Source organism: Ictalurus furcatus, chromosome 28 (assembly GCF_023375685.1).
Source record: "Ictalurus furcatus strain D&B chromosome 28, Billie_1.0, whole genome shotgun sequence".
NCBI classification, from domain to species: Eukaryota; Metazoa; Chordata; class Actinopteri; order Siluriformes; family Ictaluridae; genus Ictalurus; species Ictalurus furcatus.
Window position 1 is genome coordinate 17695876 of NC_071282.1, and position 23505 is coordinate 17719380.

Genomic DNA, 23505 nt, shown 5'->3' on the forward strand with positions numbered 1-23505 from the left:
AACAGCCCTGAACTAATCATAAATTTATCGTTAAGGTGGAGTTTCTTGTGTTGAAACGGTCTGTCTGTGGAAATGAAGCCACAAGGTTGCCCCTGTTTAAAACAGGAAAACGCTGGAGAGATGAAGAATATAGACATCAAAGTCCCCTTAATTGTTGTTGATAATAATTGTCAAACCGTTGCATTGCATTCAAGATGATTCAGGCTTTTCGCATTCTCCGTTCAGCTTGGTTTCCAAATATGTTACAGACACGTGCGAAAGCTGCTCGGTTCATCGTCCTCCTGGTGTGTGAAACTTGCAGCACCGTGAAGTGAGGACCTAACATTCAGGCCTTCTTTAGTCTGGTCCTTACAAAAAGTAAAAAGTAAAAGTTCTTCAATTTCCAAGCTACCTTCTTCTACCCCTCCTCCATGCTGAAAAACGAGCCAGAGGGGACGCGTGGCGAAAAAAAAAGAAAAAAAAAGAAAGTCCTTTCGTTTGGTGAAAAGGTTGAACAGTCTTGCATTTCATATAGGTTTAGAAAACAGATCAGATCAGATAGGGACGAGTCTAAAAGGTGAAACAGGCTGTTTCACCGGAGTTTGGACTTGCCGTATATATTGCGCTGGACAGACAGGATCTTCTCCGCACAGGTTAGCCGGGTCTCATGGAGAGAGCTGTGCCAAGTGCTGCTAGCCAATCGCATGTCTTCACTCCTGCACATGACGTACGACATGGACTCGGTCCGGCTCTGGATGTAACCACTCCGCAGAAGAGAGCGACAGAGGAGGCTGATCCGATCCACTCGTCTAAGGATTAGGTGAGCTTTCCTGAAGAAGAGAGAGAGAGAGAAAAAAAAAGAAAGACAAATATCGATGACTAAATGGATGAATTATAATACATCAGATGTAGGACATGTTTTCAAGTCTCTGAGCTGCAAATCCAAGTCAATTCTCAAGTCTATATGTTGCAAGTCCGAGTTGAGTTTCAACGTTATGAAGTCCGAGGTAAGTGTTCTGTTTCTAAGCTGCAAGTCTGAGTTGAGTCTCAAGTCTTTGAGAAGCAATTCCGAGTCTGAAGTCTCTGAGCTGCAAATCTGAGTCAAATCTCAAGTCCCTTAAGTGCAAGTCTGAGCTGAGTCCTAAGTCTCTGAGCTGCAAGTCAGTGGCAAGTCTGAAGTCTCTAAACAGCAACTCTAAGTCAAGCTTCAAGTCTCTGAGCTGCAAGTCAGAGCCGAGTCTCAAGTCTTTGAGAAGCATTTCCGAGTCAAGCCTTAGTTCTCCGAGCAGTGAGTCTGAGTCAAGTCTCAAGTCTCTGACCTGCAAGTATGAGTCGAGTCTCAAGTCCCTAATCTGCAAGTCCGAGCTTAGTCTTTGATCTACAGGTCAGAATCAAGTATGAAGTCTCCGAGCAGCAACTCCGAATCAAGCCTCGAGTTTCTGAGTAGCAATTCCAAGTCATGCCTCAAGTCTCTGAGCTACAACTCCAAATCCAGTTTCTAGCGTTTGAGCTGCAACTCTTAAGTCAAGTTTCAAACCTGTGAGCTGCAAGTCTCTAAAAAACAAGTCTGAGTCGAGCCTGAAATCCCTGAGATGCAAATTAGAGTCCGTTCTGAAGTCTTTAAGTTCAAAGTTCAAGTTGAGTCTCAACTTTCTGATGTCTGACGTGAGACTTAACTGTCTGAGCTACAAGTCTGAGTAAAGTCTCAAGCTTTGGAACAGCAACTCTGTTCAATTTTATTCTCTGAGATGCAAATCCAATTCAAGTCTGTACTCTCTGAGCAGCAAGTCCGAGTCATTGTGGTTGAAGATAATAATAATATTACTTTCTAATGATTTCTATCACAACACACCTGCACATCCTATGCCGTTTGGGAAGATACATCATAGCAATATTACTGGAAAGACAATGATGAAGTTAGCGTCCTTGGTCTGAAAAGTGTCTGTGGCAATCCTGGGATTTCAGCATTAGTGTAGTTCTAACGAAATGCAACGAACACATCGAAATCTATGAGATGTACTGCATTCGATGTTCAGAAAAACGCTTTACTTAATAGTCTTTCACTCAGAGGAAACATTCGTCTTGCAACGGTCAGCAAGAGAGAGATCTGATGACACACGCGTTCACAAAAAAACAGCGGCTGTAGCAGGGAGAAAAAAAAACAAAACAAAGGCATCAGGGTTCAGCCGGTAGTTTTCCGACAAAATGTAGCTTGAAAGTCTGGTTCTGGGCATCGGAAATATTATGTAAGTTGATACACTTAGCAGAACAATGCTTGGCAGATGTAAATGACTAAATGTTTAGGCAGAAAAACGTGCGACTGTAAACTTTCATCGATGGTCTGTGATTTAACTACAGAACCATTTTAGCTATACGTTCCATTTCTTTCTGACCAGGAAGAAATTCAATAACATCTTTTCTTTCTCTCTCTCTCTCTCTTTTGTGGAACATTGTTCTTAAGTGAAAATAGAGTGGGCAAAGTCTGGATATTTAGGGCTTGCATAAACTTTTTATTTGGTCCGATCGAAATCACTTACCTCAGAATACAGTGCTTCAGGCTGCTGAAAAATCGAGCATGAATTTCTATTTAATATGAAATCTCATTATCACGTTTATTTTGGGACGTACAAGTACAGTTTGCATCACTATATATATATATATATATATATATATATATATATATATATATATATATATATATATATATATATATATATATGTGAAATCGCTGTCGTAGACAAAAATAGAATCGTGCCGACGTATTCATTTCTTTCATTAAAAAACTAACATCTTATTTACAAAAATAATATATGTTTTCTAGACGGACGACTCGGAGCGAAATATTCCGAAAAGCAGCCGATAAGTGTGTGACGTCGGTGTGAACTCCTTAATAATGTTTCAAAAAGCATCTCAGGGGAATTCCTCAAGAAATCGCTCGAGAAAACGCCAAGAATACATTTCTGGAAATTCTCGGCAAAACGAGCGTCTACCTACTTTGAAGATGCTGAAGTATTAAATTATTTTGATTTATTTTGGATTTTTTGATCACAACATAATTCCCATAGTCACATTCGTGTTACTCCAGAGTTTTGATGACTTTATTATTATTCGATACGATGTAAAAGCGTTTTGAGTGTCTAGAAAAGCGCTATATAAATGTAACTGTAATTCTAAAATGTGGAAAAAATTAATAAATAAAAAAAAAGAATGAGTGTGTCTTAACTTTTTGACTGGTGGTGGTAGTCTCTCTCTCTCTCTCTCTCTCTCTCTCTCTCTCTCTCTATATATATATATATATATATAAATAGAGAGAGATAACTATTTAATACAAAGAATTTTATTACGTTTATTTTGGGAGGTTCAATGCGCATCACTATAAAAACCAACGATTTAGAACTGCAATGTCTTTAATATTTGTAATGCTGCAATTTGAGGCTCCGCTGTACTTTGAAAAGTCACGTTCGAATGCATCTTAAGTGCTTAGAAAACAAAATATGTCCAATCTAAGAGCAAGAAGGCTGTAAGGACATACTGCACATATAAAAGGAAGAACCTGTCCCAGAATAATTCAAATATTTATGGCGCCTGGACTGGAGTCTTTAGAGGATGACTCAGGGTTCACAGCCAAATGGGCTATATTTTAAAACACAACATTCCGCTAATCATGACAGTAAAGCATGCTGACATTTGCAGACCTACTACTAAGACTTTTTTTTTTTTTCCTTATTTCCGTATCCAAACCCCACCTCACCCAGCAGCTATGAGTCAGATGCATTGATTTCCAAATGCAAGAATCAATTAGAATCATGGCTTTTCATTACCGAGTGAATTGCCAGTTCAGAGATTTTTAAGTAACAAGTTCCTGAATTATTCTGAGTGGAAGAGAGCTGAATGGTCTCCAATACAAGCGTTGAGCTGTGGTTAATTAGGGGATGTTTTGATGCGTATGAATTGTTGCCGAAAAAAAAAAAAAAACTGAGTCATAATGTTATGGGGGCGAACTCCTGCTATTTTTTCCAATAATGCAAATTGTTCTCGATTCGGTGGGAAACGAATGACTTATCTCTAATTACAAACGGAAGGATCAAGCAGTTTTGACCTTCTGCTAGAAACGTCCTAGCAGGGGTAAGCCATCCCCTGTCTGTCAAAGAGAAAAAGACATTAGCGTTAAGTTTAAAATCAAATTATTTGCCATTAACGCATTATTTAAATCGGATTATACCACAGAGCAGTTCATACACTTGTATGGTGGACCTTAATCTAAGGCTAACAATACATTTTGAAAAATATGTATGTCCTGTAACTATAAAGAGTTAAGAAGTGTGATGGAATTTTTTTATTAATAACATAATAATATTATTTATATATCAAATCCTTAATTTCTTATAACAGCATGGCCCATCTTGTGTTATTTCTTACACATGTTGGACTTTTTGTGAAACCAAGTGCAACAGCACCACCAATAATTAGAAGTGAAAACACAGGGCTGATTTCTTTATAGCCCAGACTATAGATTTGTGCGGCCTATCAGAGACAGTCACGTCAGGTGATTACTCAGAAACACGCCCCCTTGATTTCATCTCTATTTGTGCAGATATTTTTCACACGCAACTGTAAGACATCGTCAGCAGCGATTGAAATACAGTCTTGAGTGCCATGATCATGATCATCATCATCATTTCCCCCGAAATTCCTTTAGAGTAGAAACTTTGATTAGATAGTCAAAGCACATACTGTCCAATCAGAGTACAAGTGACCCAAAGGACATATGACAATATGTATATATACAAAACACACGTGAACCTAGTAGATCATTACGGACTCACAAATGCAGCTGCAGATCTGCTTTTAAGTGTGTGTGTATGCGCAATAGTTTGCCACAACATTCTTATCATGGTATCAACGAGACCTTGTGATTTAATGCATCGCTCAACACTAATAGTTTTGTTGACAGACGTTAGATTTTAGCCTCCGTTCTGCACGTAGCACCGTTGCATGCAGCATACACAAACCCAAATATCTATGCAGCTCTATGAAGGATACTAGAAACAGGACATCCAAATGGAAGTTTATCCAACTCCTCTTTTTTTAAACAAACGTCTGAGCGATCACGTTTCACTTGGCAACATGTTTACCATTTTAAAGGCACCATTAATTCCAACACTCCCAAAAAGACTGCCAATACAGAGTCATAAATAATCCCCAGTCTCTCCTCCAAAATGCCCGCTGTAGGGCTTCTACCACACACACACACACACACAAAAATTTTTTAAATGTTTACCAAATCCTCCATTATATAAATTTTCTGCACGGCATGAATTATGAATCCCAAATTCCAGGCAGTGGGTTGGACATGCCCTAAAAACTGACGTCTGAATTTCAGCTCTTGAATTGTCTTTTTGTTTCTTTTCATTTTCGAGCATTCACCCACTTAAAACAGCTAACAATCAACCCATCTATACTAAACTACAGGAAAAAAAAAAAAAAAAAAAGTTTATTCAAGGATTCTTTGAATAGTTAAGGGTTCATTTCTTTTGAAAGATAATCTACTCGGAAGCCTCTCGGTTAGAAAAAGCTCTAATGTAGAGTTTGCATTGAACTTATCGGGGTTCCCCGGTTTAATACACCACATGGCTTTCATTCATTGTAAAATGGGGACATTTTTGTTTAAAAAAAATTTTGCTCAAAGTCAGTGCGCTCTTAAAAATTTGGGATAGTTAATGTTAATACTTTGTTGTACAGTTCTACATAGAGGCGTTCAGGTGTTTCCTAGGAGCAGCAAATCAAAGAACAGCAAATCGGAATATTTAAAGAATGTAAATCTTTTAAAATGTTGGAGCAACAAGAAGTGGTGTTAGTTGAGGGTTTGTTTCTTCCTAAAGGGCGAGCTAGTTGGAAGTCTGTATGAAGCGATGAAGGGGAAAGCACTACCATACATATAATTCAAAAAAATAATTCGGGTCAGTTTAGTTTGGCATCCATTCATAGCAGCATGGGAATGGGATGCACCATCTAATTTTGGTCAAAGTAATTGCACTAATGTTTCTACTTTGTTGTTCAGTTCTACATAGAGGTTTGAAGCGGTTTCCTTCGTCAGACAAGCAAACTAAAGAACACTTTGGGTTGCTATATTTAACCTTTATTTTTAAGCGCATAGTTTCGAGTTAGATATGAACCCCTAGAAAGCTGCAATCTAACAACTTAAAGGGGGGTATTTATCTTGTCCATTTAGGGAATTTAAAAAAATTATTCTGTACAACTATCCCAGAGAGCATCGGGTACAAGGCGGGGTACACCCTGGACAGGGTGCCAAACCATCGCAGGGCACAATCACTCATACACTACGGATACTTTGGACTCGCCAATCAGCCTACCATGCATGTCTTTGGACTGGGGGAGGAAACCGGAGAACCCGGAGGAAACCCACGCAGCACGGGGAGAACATGCAAACTCCGCACACACAGGGCCACGGTGGGAATCGAACCCCCGACCCTGGAGGCGTGAGGCGAACGTGCTAACCACTAAGCCACCGTGCACTCGGAAGCAATGACCATCCAAAAAAAAAAAAAAAAAAAAAAAAAAAATTGTAGAAGTGTAGAACTTTCAGAACTGCGGAGGAACTGCAACTTGTGTTTTTGCCTCAAAACTCTAGGGTCCAGGGTTTGATGCTGAAACTTCCACATCCCAAAAATATTCTGGTAGGTGGATTAGCCTTTCTAAATTGCTGGTGTCAATGATTAAAGTAGTTGCTTAGTGGTTAGGGCTCAAGACTACTCACTGGAAAGCTCAAATCCTGGTACCACTAAGCTGTGACTTTTATGCGGTTAATACTCATCTCTTCAGTCACATGACTTACTACTGAGTGTAGTAGACTGAAAATATCTCTTGCTAAATAAAATCTCATGTTTAATAACCCGTCTTGCTAACCTTCCCTCTACGAGGCCTGATCTTCAGGAAGCTTTCTCTTTCCTCTTGTCTCCCAAACCCTGCCAAGCAAAAAATGTAGTACTGGTTACTACACTATTGTATAAACAAATAAATAAATGTTTCTGAGCGTCCTACGATAGACCCACGTCCTGTCCAGGATGCACCAGGATCCACCAGACCATGATAAAGAAGAAGAATGAAAGAATGAGTCAATAAAGCGTATTACGTCATTCTGGTGAAATCATTTTTCTGTCGAGAAAACGTGCTGTCACGCCAAACGTTGTAACTCGAGAGCCTCCGAGACAGAGTTAAAACATAGGAGGACAAACTTTTAATTAATTTTAATTAAGAACTTTTAATTCATGCTTGAGAAGCCCTTTGTTCTAAGAGTGTAGTAGGTTGAAGGAGAAGAAAATACGTTTTGTTAAATCGATGGCGAATAACCTTAATACTATTCAGGTCTTGCTAACCTTGATCTTCCTTCCAACCACAGCAACATTTCCACCCACATCAGACTCCTGCTGGGTTCCCCTCTCCATAGGGAACACCACAAACACGGCAGACATTTTTAAGCTCCATGATGAAACAAAACACAAAAACACACACACACACCTGGATTTACTAGGTGCCTCAGACCCTGACAGGGAAGTGGAGAGGCCCGTTTTAAGAGCAACATTTCCACATGTGTACACGAACATGGCCACAGGCCTCCGTACCACTTAGTGTTTGCCAGAAGCCACTTTATCCACATTCATTAGACCCCGAAACATTTGGCGCCCTCTCACTGAGAGGTTGGAATAATAACACTGTAATTGGTGTCCAGTCACCGGTTTTGACGCATAAAACACGAATAATAAAAGGAATTGAAAGGAAACAAAAACATCGGATGGACTTTGAATAAACAAATATGAAAATACACTGCAGCACCGGGATGGATTCTTTTATGAGATTTATGTTCTTATGAGATGGCACTCCAGTGGAACAAGCCTGCTCGTAATCACTTTTATAGGCCTGGATTTGCACTGGAAGCCTAAACCAACATTTAGTCGGCCAACATTACTGCTGACCACAGTGTTTATGTGTACGTACTGTATGTGTGTGACGAGAAGGAGAGAGTTGAGTGTGCCATGGAGAAGAGGTTTGAGAGTTGGCTTACTCAGAAGATGGGTCTCACCTGGGTCCTAGTTCGTCCTCGCTCCGCCACACAAAGTCTCCGAACTTCTCGTAGTGCGAGTTGTAATGGTGTTGAACACGGTATAGTGTAGGTGGAGAGACCTCCATCAGCGTGTTGTAGGCTGTTTGCTGCTCCTTGCCACTCGTGTAGCCATTATACAGGTTGTATACCCGGTCTGCTATCTCTGAAAGACGAGGAAGAAGCAGATTGGACCTTTCTCAGACATTGATGAAGGGACGATCGATTCGACTGGTACTGACTGAAAAGAATAAGTCATTTTAATTGAGTTCACTGAAACACATGAATTGAGAGTATACAGACAGTGACACGGAACCGAGTATTGGTGGCAGGATTGATTTGTTGGAGAAGGTTCTTGCTTTAAGAAAAGTTCAATCTACTCTGTTCTTAAAGCGATATTAAAAGAAAGGGATTAAGATTCTAAAGGGATCTTCCATAGGAATAATCCTAATCAGATCTTTGGTAGAAATAATCCTGAAAGAGTCCTTTCGTAAGAAGAATATGAAATAAATCCTAATCTTTGGAACTATCCTAAAGCAATCATAAAGGAACATTTAGTGCAAAGAATCGTAAAGACCTTTGGTATGAAGAATCCTAAAGGGATATTTGATCAAAAAGAATCATTAAGGGATATTTGGTTTGACCCACTAGGGGAACCTTAATGTTTTATGTAGAACCCTACAACCTGTCAGTGAAGGATCCAAGCTGAATCCATTTAGGAAGCCGAAAACTCTTACCTATCCAAAGAATACCCGAGTAACCTTTTTTTTTTTTCCTGAGTCGATAGTAGTTCAAGTCGTGGAGTTTTATTTCGACTTCATGACTGTGACCACTGATGATGTCATCCTAAAGGAAATGAACCTCTCGCACCTTGGCACTTTGATCTACCATATCACCATCTGGTCAGCGATGTAGAACTTGCAGTTCATTCACGCCAGTAACAGGTGTGAAGATACAATCTTCTCAGATGGATTGAGACGGAGTGGGGGAAGAGAGATGGAAAGAGAAAGTGGAGCTGTACCTTCTGCTCTGCTGTCATCAACTATTGGACAGGAAGTGCGCACTGTCACGTAGCTCGCCTCGGAACGGCTGCCACGGCTGTCCAAGGCATAGAGCGTGAACCTGAGATAGACAGAAAGACAGAATGAGAGACAATAGATGTCATGACTTGCCAAGGGAAAAAGTAACAATACAGATCTTGAATAACTCAATAGAACTTCTGTCACAATGGCATCAGAAACTCATTAGCCTATATCTACTGTACGTAAAAACACACGTGGCCATTATACCTGGAACCTGCACTCTGCTGAACCCAAGCACATTTCCTCCAAATAGTATAACCTCACAGGAGCATGTAGCTCATAGAACAACCTGTCTGGCTGGCTGTCCTGTTACACGCTGTGCTACGAGGTGAAGAATCACGTCACTGACCTTCGTTTACGAGCTTAGGTCCGACAAACCAGGAACTCGCGCTCAAAAAAACAGCTATAACTGACAACAGACGTGTGTGGGGCCTACAGGATTCCAGAGTATTCGGTTACATTTGGAAATTGTCCTGGCAAAGGGAGCTTGAATGAAAAAAAAAAAAAAAAAAAAAAATAGAAAAAGAAAGGCCAGCCATTATGGCTAATAGCTGCTTAAATGGGACTCCCACTTCCTCTAATGACAGAGTTCCGTTCAGCAAATACAAAACACATTAAAGCTCAAGGCCTGCGTGTTCTTGGACCACCCAGTGCAGAGAAATGATGCTCAACTGCTGGACGTGGACAACTTCGAGCTGCCTGGCTGGCTGGCTGGGTGAACGCACGAACGAGTGTAGCGTTCGTGCTGTGCTGTGAATCTTAACAACAAATCTGCTGAGGCAGGTTTATGCTGGTACAAGATATCAAAAACCTTCACATGCCTCCATGGAAAATGTCAGTGGGAAAAGAGCTTCATGCTGTAAAATTAGCGTCGTAAAGAATATCGGGTTCAAATTCTTTTAACTTCTGTTTCAGTGTTTGTCTTGACTTTAGCATTGTTAGCATTTAAAATTGCACACACACGGCACAAAATGGACAAATGAATGAATGAATGAATGAGGGATTTTACACTCGGGGTGCCATTTGTGTCCCTCTGATACTGCATTTACAAACATGCATGTAAAGTAAAGCTAGAATATATTTTAAACCCAGGTCTTTCACAGCAACCTATGTACACATTTCAGTTAAGCTAAAGCGCTAACAAAACCGCTGGCGGCATGTTGGTGCAGCATTGCCACCTCACAGCTCTATAGTTGGATCCTGAGCTTGGACTTGGGTCTGTGTATGTTCTCCACATGTCCGTGTGGGTTCCTTAGGGTTCCTAGGTTTCCTCCCGCCTCCAAAAAAACAAGCCGACTGTAAATTGTCTGTAGAGTGTGTGAATTTGTGTGTGCACTTTGCCCTATATGGATCTGTGGATCTGAGCTTATCCTGGGAACACTGGTCATTGGGTGGAATATACTGACTAGCATCCACCAGCTAGCATCCCAATTCAGTATATATTTCCACCCCATGACCAGTGTTCCCAGGATAAGCTCAGATCCACTGTGACACTGTCCAGGACAAAGTGCTGAAGAGGAATGAATGAAAATTATTACTGGCTCCGTCAAATAGTCAACTGTCGCAATGAAAAAGTGTGACGCTTAAACTTTATTTTATTTTAATTAAAAAAAATAATAATAATAAAAATTTTTACTTCCATGCTAACAGCCTCTTTTTCACCTTAAAAGCTGCAAAAATCTCATTTCTTTTTGTTTTTCACATCATTGCTGTTACACAACAGTGGCCTTCTAGATCTTTTTATTTTTCAGTAAAAGCTGAAATTCACTGAAATGGATACTATTTATCACTGTAAAGAAAACATTCAACAAGCCACACTCATTCACCACCATAATGACTTTTTCTCCATTCCGATTAGTTATTTCTTTGCATGGAAAGGTTCCTCCATCCCCACGAGTTATTTCTTTACATGCCAGGCTTTGGCTTTGTCCTTTGTCTGGGGGAACCATCTTCCAGTACCACCAACTGAGTGTTTTGTTTGTAACGCGGCCTACTTTTGCATGGCTTGCATAGTTTGTCTGATCTCGCTATTCATCGACAGAGACGTGTGGCATTCTTCTCCCAAACCTCACCAAAAGCCATCTCCTCGGATTCTGCCCATCATAACAATGCGGCCATCACAGCGAGCACGCTGTTTGAATTACGTGGTTTCAGAGTCACCCACTGAAGACAGAGAGTGGCTTGTGTGTGTTTTTCCTTCTGTCAGACAATTTGTAAAGTTTAGTTTACGGTTTGAAGATTTTTTTTTTTGTTTTTGCGGGTTTGGGTGGGTGGGTGGGGGGGGTCTCCGCTCAACACTGTTTTTAGTTGTCTGAGGTGTTGGCAAAGATGGGATGTGTTTCAATAGCTCTAAAAAGGTCTCATGGAAGCGTTAACATTCCTTGTGGATGTATCATCAGAGTTACTGACAGTATTAACAGTAAGCCTCTCTGACATCGAGAGAAAAAAAATACTGTAGCAGAGCCGATAAACATACGAAACCAAAAATCGCCATAGTTCAGCGACTCCAGTTTTCAAAATACGATTCAGCTTGGCTTCTGTAACAGAGCCTCTGTTGTGGTTCATCCGATCACATGCATGTACGTACAGTGGGAGGAAATAAGTATTGAACGCGTCAACGTTTTTTTCAGTAAATATTTTTCCGATGAGGCGATTCACATGAAATTTTCACCAGACATCAGTATTGACTCAAGAAATCCAGAAATATAAAGACATCCAAACATTAAAGTCCATAAATAAAGTTATGTGTAAAAAAGTGGAATGACACGGGGAAAAAAGTATCGAACACACTAAGAAAAAGCCGTTCTCCAAGGCAAGGTAAGGCAAGGAAGCAGCTGAAATCTGTAAGTAATTATACCCCCTATCTGTGCAAATTAATATCAGCTGGGTTAGTAAACTGATGGTCTATAAAAAGGCTTTTCGTTTCCAAGGTGTTACACAAGAAACATCTCATGATGGGTAAAAGCAAAGAGCTCTCCCAAGGCCTTCGGAACCTTCCACTTTATTACACATGACTTTATTTACCAACTTTAATGTCGTGAATTCTTTACATTTGCAGATTTATTGAGTTAATACCGATGTCTGGTGAAAATGTCATGTGAATAACTTCAACGGAAAAATATTTACTGAAAAAAAAATGTTGACGCGTCCTATACTTCTTTCCCCCTGCTGTAAATAATTTAGCTGAAGGCATCCTGGTCAGAGTGATTTAATGACGAATTTGTTTAGGTTTTAGAAACTGGAAGCAATATTGCGGGCAGGTACGATAAAAAAAAAAAAAAAAAAAACTGTTGGAGTAAATGTTCTGCAGGAAAAAAATGTAAAAATTCAAAAAGAGTCAAAAGCAGTACCATGGAGATCCAGAGCAAACATATCCATGTTCAAATAGTTGTCTTATTTATAACCATAAACGAATCAGTAAACTAATCACTAATGTTTAAGCTAGGGTTTCCCAATCTAGCGCTCATGACCCCGTATCTTCTTTTGATTTATTCATTTATTTTATATTACACATATCGATCTAACTATGAACACAGATTGTGTCCACTATTTTAAAAACAAGCCTCATTTAAATTGAGCGTACATGTTATTCTAGTCCGTTCTGCTAGTCCTGACACACTGCACCAGTGTAAGGAATTTCACAAGACTTTCATTTGCCTTGTCTTGATTTTGAGTGAGTTTTCTCCACCTCCTTTCTTTTCTTTCCTCTTGTGTTGGATTGATCATCTTCGAATTCAGGCGTTTACTTTAGAACTTCTATCCTGTGATATTCTATTCTGTGTCTTTATCTCTCTCGGTCTGTCCATCTTTCTTTTCAACGGACAGGCTGTCACTGTGCTGCACGACTCTGTGTTTGGTATAGATCGACTCTGAAATGGTGCTACCCTGCAAACAATTGGCAGTGATAGCGATCGCCTTGGAGAACAATGCCTGCTCCGAGTCTACCTCACCAGCGAGAAGGTCAAAACACAAGGGAGAACGCTGGTGAAACACCCTCATCCCCTTCCACACACACCACTTTAGTACAGTGCTCTATTCATCGTGCCTAAGCTCTATAGTTCACCTGACCATCTCAATGTGGGAAAAGTGTGTGTGTTTTATGCGTGCGTGTGTGTGTGTGTGTGTGTGTTTGATTTAGTACTGAGGATGTTCCGTGGAGACGCTCTGACTGTGTAAAAGTATCTAGTTGGCACGGCGCATGAAACGGTTTATGGGTCTTAGAGCATTAGATTCCTCAGGATCCTTCCTTATCAACCAGCCAACTGCTTTCGCACGCAGTTTCAGACTATAACGCAACACAAGTAATTGCTTTGCGTATTCGGAACACAAAACTGAAAAAGGAAAAATATATCATCTGTGTAGATAGGTTTTAAAGAGATAGAATTTGTTTGTGCTCACAATAAAAATGTGATTGGTTAATTCCGCTATCACATCCCAATTCCTAACTTTTCTTTTTGGCGTTTTAAGATTAGCCATCATTCCTGTTTCCTGCCAGAATTGCAATACTGCAGAGCATTAAAACCTAATATTGTGTAGGTCCCCCTCCACTTGTGCCACCAAAACAGCTGTGACTCGTCGAGGCATGGACTCCTGAAGGTGTGCTGTGGTATCTGGCACCAAGACAGCAGATCCTTTAAGTCCTGTAAGTTGCGAGGTGGGACCTCCATGGATTGGACGTGTTTGGCCAGAACGTCTCACAGATGCTCGACTGGATTGAGATCTGGGGAATTTGGAGGCCGTGTCAAGACCTTGAACTCTTTGTCATGTCCCTCAAACCGTTCCTGAACAATTTTCACAGTGCGGTAGGACACATTATCCTACTGAAAGAGGCCACTGCAATTAAGGAATACCGTTGCCATGAAGGGATGTACTCGGTCTGCAGAAATGTTTAGATAGGTGGTAACATCCACATTAATTCCAGGTCCCCAGGTTTCCCAGCAGATCACTGCCCAGAGCATCACACTTCCTCCACCAGCTTGCCTTCTTCCCATAGTGCATCCTGGTGCTATCTCTTCCCCAGGTAAGCGACACACACACACCCGATCATCCACATGACAAATCTGTGATTTGTCTCTGCACTAGCGTCTGAACACAGCACTGTGGAAAAATGTAAATAAAGCAGGTTTTCAAAGATCAACTTCGCTGGAATTCATCTCCATAACATTTGATTTAGGCCTTCCAAGTATTTGAAGCTGAGCCGTTGCTTCAACTTGATCTGATAAAACGATTATTTTCCAGATGGATTGTGAATAAAGGATTCTTTTACAGTAGGGATAGCTGTGGAGGAATACTCCCATGGGGCAAAAAAGCACACCATGTACCTCACTGGTATGTTAATAAGTCTCCATTCAAGGTTTATGGAGTCAAGACAAATTCCACTAAGACCGTGTCAATAATAGCAACTCAAATTGAATGGGTCAAATATGGTTTAAAGGGTCATCAGATTTTATGATCAAGTCCAAATGACTTTCCCTGCTTTTAGATTTTTTTTTTTTTAATTCGTTCAATAGTTTCCACATCTGAGCAAAGCATAGTCCAAAATTGCTTGCCATTTAGGATCTGTTCACTGATTTTTGAACAACTGTTAATGGAAAATGTACAAGGCTACAGCAATGTGTCATGTACAATGTGTCATGTAGTTTATACTACCCCAAACTGGTTTTATGCAATCATTTCTGACAAGGCTATAGCAAATTGCACTTGGATCATCCTTGATAGTCAAGAATCCATTATTAAAAATGGAAATCGTACCTCACTGATCAGCACTAAAAATTTAACATTAAAACCACCTGCCTAATATTGTGTAGGTCCCCCTCCCCTTGTGCCACCAAAACAGCTCTGACCCATCAAGGCCTGGACTCCACAAGACTTCTGAAGGTGTGCTGTGTTATCTGGCAGCAAGACGCTGGCAGCAGAGCTTTTAAGCCGTTGTTGTGAGGTGGGGCCCCTATGGATCGGACTGGTTTGTCCAGAACATCCCATAGATGCTCGATTGGATTGAGATCTTGGGAACTTAGGGGCCGAGTCAACACCTTGAACTCTTTGTCATGTTCCGCAAACCGTTCCTGAACAAATTACGCAGTGCGGCTGGGAGCATTATCCTGCTGAAAGAGGCCACTGCAATTAGGGAATACTGTTGCCATGAAGGGGTGTACTTGGTCTGCAACAATATTTAGATAGGTGGCATTTGTCAAAGTAACAGCCAGATGAATGCGAGAACCTGAGGTTTCCCAGCAGAACATTGCAGCCCAGAGCGTTACACTGCCATTGGAGGCTTGCCTTCTTCTCATAGTGCATCCTGGTGCTGTCTCTTCCCCAGCTACGCGAAGCACACTCACAGATGTCCACATGATGTAAAAGAAAACGTGATTCATCAGACCAGGCCACCTTCTTCCACTGCTCTATGGTCCAGTAATGATGCTCACGTGCCCATTGTAGGAGCATTGGTGGTGGATATGGGTCAACATGGGCACTCTAAATGGTCTGCGACTACCCCACCTTTCTACCATAGCCAGCATGAAGTTTTTCAGCAATTTGTGCTACAGTAGCTCTTCTGTGGGATCGGACCAGACAGGCTAGCCTTCACTCCCCACATGCATCAATGAGCCTTGGGTGCCCATGACCCTGCTGCTGGTTCACCAGTTGTCCTTCCTTGAACCACTTTTGGTAAGTTCTACCCACTGCGTACCTGCCGTTTTGGAGATGCTCGTTTTCCGAGTCCAGAAAGTCATTCAATTGAAAAAAGATTTGAAATTGCCATTTCAAATCACCAAGAAAAAAAAAATACACTATTACATCTTGCTATTGCCATTTAAAATTTTTATTTCATATCATCAGCACCTCAACTAGTTTCCTATCAAAAAATGGTTTCAAAGAAAAACAGGAATATAGAGGTATATGTAGAACTTTTATTATATTACAAGTGTATGAAAACACAAATAAACCTGTTCTGTCGTTGTATTATCGTGCTAATGTTTAGGGGCGGACGATACGACTACGATACGTTTTCTCAGGTAGGTCTGTCAGTAGCATTCAAGTAAGTAATACTAAGGAAATTGAATAAAACGATTAAACGTAAAATAATAAAAACGTAAATACGACACATACAGTGATTCTTATTCAATTTACTGAAGTTATTCAGTCAAAGGAGTGAGTGATTATCATGGGATCACCCACCTACACTTCTAACACAGTGTTTAATTGGGGTTTTTTTTTCTCTAAAAAACATTTGATTATCATCTTTCATCTGCTTTTGTTTAATAAGAACACACTGTTTTCGAATCCTGTGTGTGTGAAATGTAATTTGACAAAACTTTATTAGTTTTCCATTAAACATTCTTTGTGTTTGGATCAAACTTCCAGGTTTTAATGTGCATTTTTGGAGTGCACGCTTTATGCAACACCTCATAACTCAGGCCACGGCATGGGTCACGCCTGGTTTATCATGTTTTTACAATGCCAGGAGATTTAATTTATCTCTTCTCTACATGGAATATCTATTTACGTCTGCGAAGTTGTATCAAAAATCCAATGATGAACATGAGGCTACATTGGTTCCTCTGGAAATGGCCAAATCAACATCGTAACTGCCATATTTTATGTTCTTTTGGACGATAAGAAGATCTTTTCCCGCTCATTTCACAAGGATTTTCATTGAGTAAAAAAAAAAAAAAACCCTGCTATTTTCTTGAGCATGAACAGAAAATGTATCTGTTTGAATGAGAAACCAGTAGCAATGCTATCTTCTACTGATTAGAAAATGTGCCGTCGAGCAGGATAAGTGTTCTGGACGACGTAACTCTTTACGCAAATGGAGATCTTATCGAAGGACGGAGAGTCTGGGGGTGCTGGTTCGTCACCGATAGTACCGCTACAGACTGGTACAGTGCATCCTTGCATATCTCTCAGCAATTCACGTCGGTAAGCATTCCAAGTTTCACTATGGCTTCCTTTGACCTTTCGGATTGCGCAATTGTAAAAGCTCCAGAAACCATCCAAAGAATCAATGGGGATCGGTTTTCCCAAGATATGAATTGCAGCCCTGAGTACACATCTTACATGCTAAGCTAGAACAAATGCGTCAGAAAATCCACCGATTCTACAAAAGGTTCATGAACTTTCCTTCATCAGTTATGCTCAACGTCCAGCATTGAGAAAGGTGAAAAAAAAAAACTAAAGGCCCTGAAGAGCTCTGAGGTGGAAATAAAACAGAAAACCACACAGCAATTGAAAATGCTCAGAAATTAGTACAGCGTGTTCTTGACTATCCATTTGCTTTCTTGGTATTTTGTTTAGGGATTTTTTTTTTTTTTTTTAGGAAGAGGTAGGGGTGATTTAACTGGATGGCTGAAAGTGACATGCAATAGGGTCAAACCATTCAAAAGTACATCCTGTAATCCAGATGTCATTTTAATAGCTTTCAAAGGCTAAATTATGATCTGTCTAGTTTCTCACATAAGAAGAGTGAACAACTTATGATAATCGACACAAAATAAATCAAAGAAATCCACTTGTTTGGACATGTGCGTATTTGATGGTTGTAGAAAGAAAAAAAAGAACGAAAACAAGCTGTATTATAACACAGTGCTATTCGTATAATTTAACCTTGTGTTTAGCGGTTTCTCTGCTAACAGGTGCTAACTTGTTTGTTCCACATAACTATCATTTAATCATCGCTGGATGGTCATTAGCGAGCCTGTGTAATCTTAGACTAGTAAAATATAAAAGATTGTAGCTGACAATCTGGATGCTACCTAGCAGGCAATCATGTGATGATCTTGTAGTTATGCGGAGTTCTTTTATAACTAGCAGGCTCATTGCTAGCTAGCAGGAACTGATCTTGTAGCTACATTAAGTTCTTTAATAATCGTATAAACAATTCAAATCTAGACGGTATCTAACAAGCTGGTTGTTAGCATGCTGGAAGCTAACTAGCAGAAATCATGCTATATTCTTCTAGGTATAAACTGATACAATCTGGATGGAATGGAAGAAAGCTAGCAGGCTTGATGCTAACGAGCAGGCAATCCTGTTATGATCTTGCAGCTACATTTAGTTCTTTTATAGTGTTTATAAACTATTCGAATTTGGGACGGTAGCTAACAAACTGTTTGCTAATTAGCAGGCAACCAATGTTATGATCTTGTAGCGTTACATTTTTTCCTTAGGAACACAAAATTTAACAGGAGATTAATACTTGTGGCACATTAAGAGCCACTGTATTCAAACGTTTTTAAATAGCTAGCAGGTTTGAAGTACACCTAACCATAGTGTTAGCAATAAAACGCCAGAATGCTAGCATGGCCTTTATTCCTTGAAGCAGCACTGCTGATACTAAACCCCTTTGTATTTTCTCTATTTTGTAAGTGTGTAACTCTATTATTTCAGTCAAGCGGAGGAATTGCGTGATTTCTAACTAGCTCGAGTGTTTACATCATACTTGGCCTCTTATTTTAGGACTAAATGAGTGCATTCTGTCACCATCTTTAGTGCTAAATGAGCTATAAATGATAATAGGTCATCAGGTTTGAATTAAACCTCTTTTTACTGACCATGTAGCAGGATCTCGCACACTCAAGACCCCCAAAACCATCGATCATATCTGCAGATCAGGTGTTCGAGTGATAACGAGTACAGACGATGCATCCTTCCCTCAGCATCGTCTGCGTGAAAACAGCCAAAGAGCTGTCGATCCTAAAAGTCACATTAGCAACACAAAAGCGAGATGCTTGCATTTTCACACAGCGGGCCGAGCCAACAGGCCCCATCAGTGTCTCCGACTTCCTGGATCGACATCCATCCCTGCTCTGATCTGTCTAATTCACCGTGACCGTGTTATTCCCCATCGCAAAAGCCGGCGCTGCTGAGACCACAGTATGTTCGTGTTAATAAAAGCCAGCTGCACTTCTCCATGCTGACGGAGGGAGAGGAAGAAAAGCTCTGCTCCAAACAAATAACATGGCTGCCATGAGCGAAAACACTCCAAACAGGATGTGGCCGTCACACGCACCAGAGCAAATATTTTGCAGAGTCACACTTGCTTAGGACAGAGAGACGCAGACATAACAGACTCTGTCTTTTCTTTTATTTTGTAGAATTCTGTTTTTTCATGGCTTCTCGCTGTGCCTTTGCGAAGCCTGTATACCATCACTTCATTCTAGTCATGCAAGAATGTCTAAATACGTAACAATTACGCAAACTTCATGCTAGTTCTTGGCTAGCTTGGCACTGCTCATCAGTCAAAAGGGGGTTTGGCAAAGTTCTTCACTAAAACTTAATACTAATGTGGTGAAGTGCATGGATTTGATTTTGACCACTTTCGACTGAGTTCATGCAGACACAGATGGTACCCTTGCTGCCTTACAGCTCCAGCGTCTCCGGTTCTATCCTGAGCTCGGGTACTGCTGTCTGAGCTGACTGCACAGATTTGCATGGTTCTCCCAGTGTCCCTATGGCTTTCCTCTGTGTTCTCTGGTTTCCTTCCACCTCCCAAAAACCTGGAGACAATGGTCAGTTATCTCAAATTGCACTGTAGAATGGTAGGCAGTTGTTACAATTCTAAAACACACTGTGGATACTGTATGTTTTCAGAATGATGGATACGTTATGCTAAAGGAGGGTGGCGGTTATTTTCGCTGCAATAGTTTGGATCGACTTGTCACCTTAGAGAGACAGGGCCCTGCAAATCAATACTATGGAACAATTTCCAATATATTATTCAAATTGTAATGCTAATTCATAAACGAAAATTCGGTCATATATTTGCAGCAGCAATTCCCTTAAACATACGCATAATTCAAGACATTCCCTTGTTAGACACTGTGATTGACTGGTGATCCATTCAGGGTGCATTGCTGCCTCACACCCAGTGTCCCCGGGGGATCGACTCCTGATCAACCGCAATAAAAGTACTCATTGAAGATGAATGAATAAATGAAGGGATTTTTTTTCTGCACAGCAGCATGCAATGGCTAGTAAAATTAAAGTGGAAAATCTGTTTCATGGATGCCACTATAGTTGTTGTATATTTGTGTTGCCTCAGAGGAAGTGACGTTGGACTAAACCAGTGGTCACCAACCCTGTTCCTGGAGATCTACCGTCCTGAAAACCTTCCTGAAGCTCCAACTACACTATAATCGTGCCCAGCTGACCATCTAATCATTGCATTAAGAAGGTCTTAATCAACTGAAACAGGTCTGTTAGAGTTTGTGTGGAGATGGAACCTGCAGGAAGGTATATCTCAAGGAAGAGGGCCGGTGACCGCCGGACTAAAAGGCGCAAACGGACATGTTTTTCCAAATGTTGCCAAGTTTATCCTGTGAAAATAAGCTTTCTTTTAACATGGACTGGAGGAATTACATATCAAGGACTTACTTATAGAGGCTATCAGGTTCCAGGCACTTAAAGATGAGGGAGTAGATAACAGAATGAGGATGTTCTCCACTTTTCTTTCCAGGGACCACACATGAAGAACCCAATCCGGAGAACAAGTCATCCACCAGACTCAGTACCTCGCCTGCAAAATAGTGAGAGACAGTGAGAGAGAGAGAAAGAAAGAGAGAGAGAGAGAGAAAAAGAGCAAGAAAGAAAAAAGAACCAAAGAATGTGAGCAACAATGCCACAAAACCAACCCTGAGAAACTGAAAAACATTAAAACCTTGTTAATTGTGTTGTTGTGAGCTCACCACAAATGCAGTTGACTCAACTAATCACATGCGTGTACACAGAGACACCACATATTTATTTCTTGTTATATTACTGTATCTGTATTTGTTGTAAACAGGAGCCGACCACACGCCATCTCCCGACTGCATACGGAGAAATTATGATACGCTGACAAAACATTTCCCAGCACTACCCAAGAGGTGGAGGGATTTTTCCAAAAGAAGCGAGCAGTGAAAACATCTTGATTTGAACAACTTTCCACTCTTAGTAGGTAGCAGACACGTATCGACGTTTTTCTAACGCGTGCCAAAATACATATCAATATGGCGTGACGTGCCTGGGTTGTACGAAACCTGGGAGCAGTTAAAAATGGGCTGCCGAAGGGGAGGTCTAGAGAAAACGAAAGAAAAAAAAAAACACACATGAAGGGTCTGAACGAATGAATGATATACGCACTTTCCCAGAAGGCAGTCTGTATTTAAAGAAAGCTTCCCGCACGCATACCGACACCTCAGGAATGCCGAGCCAAGATCTCTTTTCCTAAGGTCCCAAAACTGTTAGGGTTCTCTCTGGGGCCACCACATCTCACGGACTTTTGTACGTTTTACAGACTTGACATTAATTAAATAGAAAACAATGGAACGGCAGCCTCGCGTCAGACCGCAACGCGACCCATGCTGACTCAATTGAATGATAGAATGCCTTGAATTCATGCATAGTTTCCTTTTTTTCCAAGAAAACCAAATATCTCATGTTCTATACGAGACAATATTTCAGCCACACTCCCCGTGAAGCCAGCGGTGAATACGAGACGCCATGAGTTATACTCAGTGTAAAATCGGCGAAGGGGTTACAGAAGGCCAAAGCGAGAGATCGAGCATACCTTTACTGTGCTTTCCTTTCCTTTATTGTTCAGTCGTAACTGAAAATTGGTCTTTCCGTCTCGCCACTTGTACACAAAAGAACAGACTTCACATAAATTCACAAAATAACAACTTATAAGAAAACATCGTTTTCATCGTCATAGCATCTCGCCACAATGTACTTCATTAAAAATAATATGATACTTATTGCAGTACCACAAAGGATTTTTTTGGATCTTGCTTTCCTGACCTTTGGTATTCTGTAACGTCGTCCCGATGGGACTAATTGGAATTTACTATTAATTGGGTGTGCTGTATCAAGTATAATTGACCCTGCCTTCCTGTGTACTCTCCCTTTATAGATCTCTTCCATCCATCCATCCATCCATCCATCCATCTTTTATACAGCTTTATCATTTTCAGGGTCACAGGGAAACCTGGAGCCTATCCCAGGGAGCATCGGGCACAAGGCGGGGTACACCTTGTTCAGGGTGCCAATCCATCGCAGGGCACAATCACATACACATTCATACACCCATTCATACACTACGGACACTTTGGACACGTCAATCAGCCTACCGGGAAACCGGAGTACCTGGAGGAAACCCCCGCAGCACGAGGAGAACATGCAAACTCCGTAAACACAGGGCCACGGTGGGAATTGAACCCCCGACCCTGGAGGTGTGAGGCGAACGTACAAGTTATGACACTTTCACTTAAACTAGATTAAACGTACATGCTCTCTGTCTAGTAAGTTCTCGTTTAAAAGTCCGACTAGGGCCATGTCATCTGCATATTTAAATCGTTTTAAGTCCCTGCTGTTTAGTTGGATTGTATTTGTATGAATTGAAAATAACAGTGGTGATAACACACAGCCCTGAGGTGCCCCTGTGTTCAAGACCGTTATTAATTCCGACCATTATTCCACTCGATAAAATTTTCTGTGGGCGATCCGTTAAAAAGTCCTTAATCCAAAGAATTAAAGCCCCACTTACACAATACACCAAGCTCTAGAAGACATCTCAACACGAGATTAATCTGAACCGTGTTAAACACTGAGGTATAATCAATAAATAACATTCGGGCATACGTTTGAGGTTGTTCTAAGTGACTAATAATTGTGTCTACCATAATGAATAAGTGAGGCATCCTCTGTCCATCTTTGAGATTAATAAGCAAATCGCAATGGATCTAAACGCTCAGAAACCATTAAGTTAAGTTCCCGCTTTATGACTTTTTCCAATGCACTTTGCAAAAAGTGATGTCAAGGCCACTGGACGAAAATCTTTAAAATCCTTTGCACCCATTTTTTTAGGGACCGGTCGAATCACTGACATTTTCCATGAATTCGACACAGTATGAGTATTCATACTTCATACCTTCTCGAGATTCTCATTGTGTTGATAACGGTTCCTTGCGGAAGTTTTCCGTAAGGAGATGTTATTTGTCTAGACACTAGCTAGCTAATAACATTAGTTGGTTAAATAAACTTGCTACTACGGTAGCTAGCCACTCGGTTGCTAACGAGCTACAACTGCATTCTCATTTGTAGCTTTTTGTACTGGATTTTATCTGTTAACATCAAAAAACAACAACAACAAAAAGAAGGTTTTCTTTCATATTAACTCCAAGCTAGCTGATTTTGAAAGCTTTTTCTCCGTTTTCATTAATAAATTTAAATGAATGCAGAGGTACCCAGTTTTAATAAAATACCATCTCGTTAAATTTCCTATAAATGCAGCCATAAGCAAAGCTAAATGCAAGCTTAACCTTAACTCTTCATACTTGTTGGCTCATA

General features: G+C 40.6%; 1 protein-coding gene across 1 annotated transcript in view; it reads right to left on the minus strand.

Annotated features, from left to right (window-relative positions):
* Positions 1-310: 310 nt before the first annotated feature.
* LOC128603793 (astrotactin-2) overlaps positions 311-23505 on the minus strand; it is a 162422-nt gene continuing 139227 nt past the window's right edge. The window contains exons 15-18 of the mRNA XM_053618483.1: positions 20554-20695; positions 9120-9220; positions 8081-8264; positions 311-809 (exon numbers count right to left, since the gene is read on the minus strand). Of these exons, the coding sequence (XP_053474458.1) occupies positions 572-809; positions 8081-8264; positions 9120-9220; positions 20554-20695 (665 nt within the window). The 3' untranslated portion in view covers positions 311-571. The remainder of the gene's footprint in view (positions 810-8080; positions 8265-9119; positions 9221-20553; positions 20696-23505) is intronic.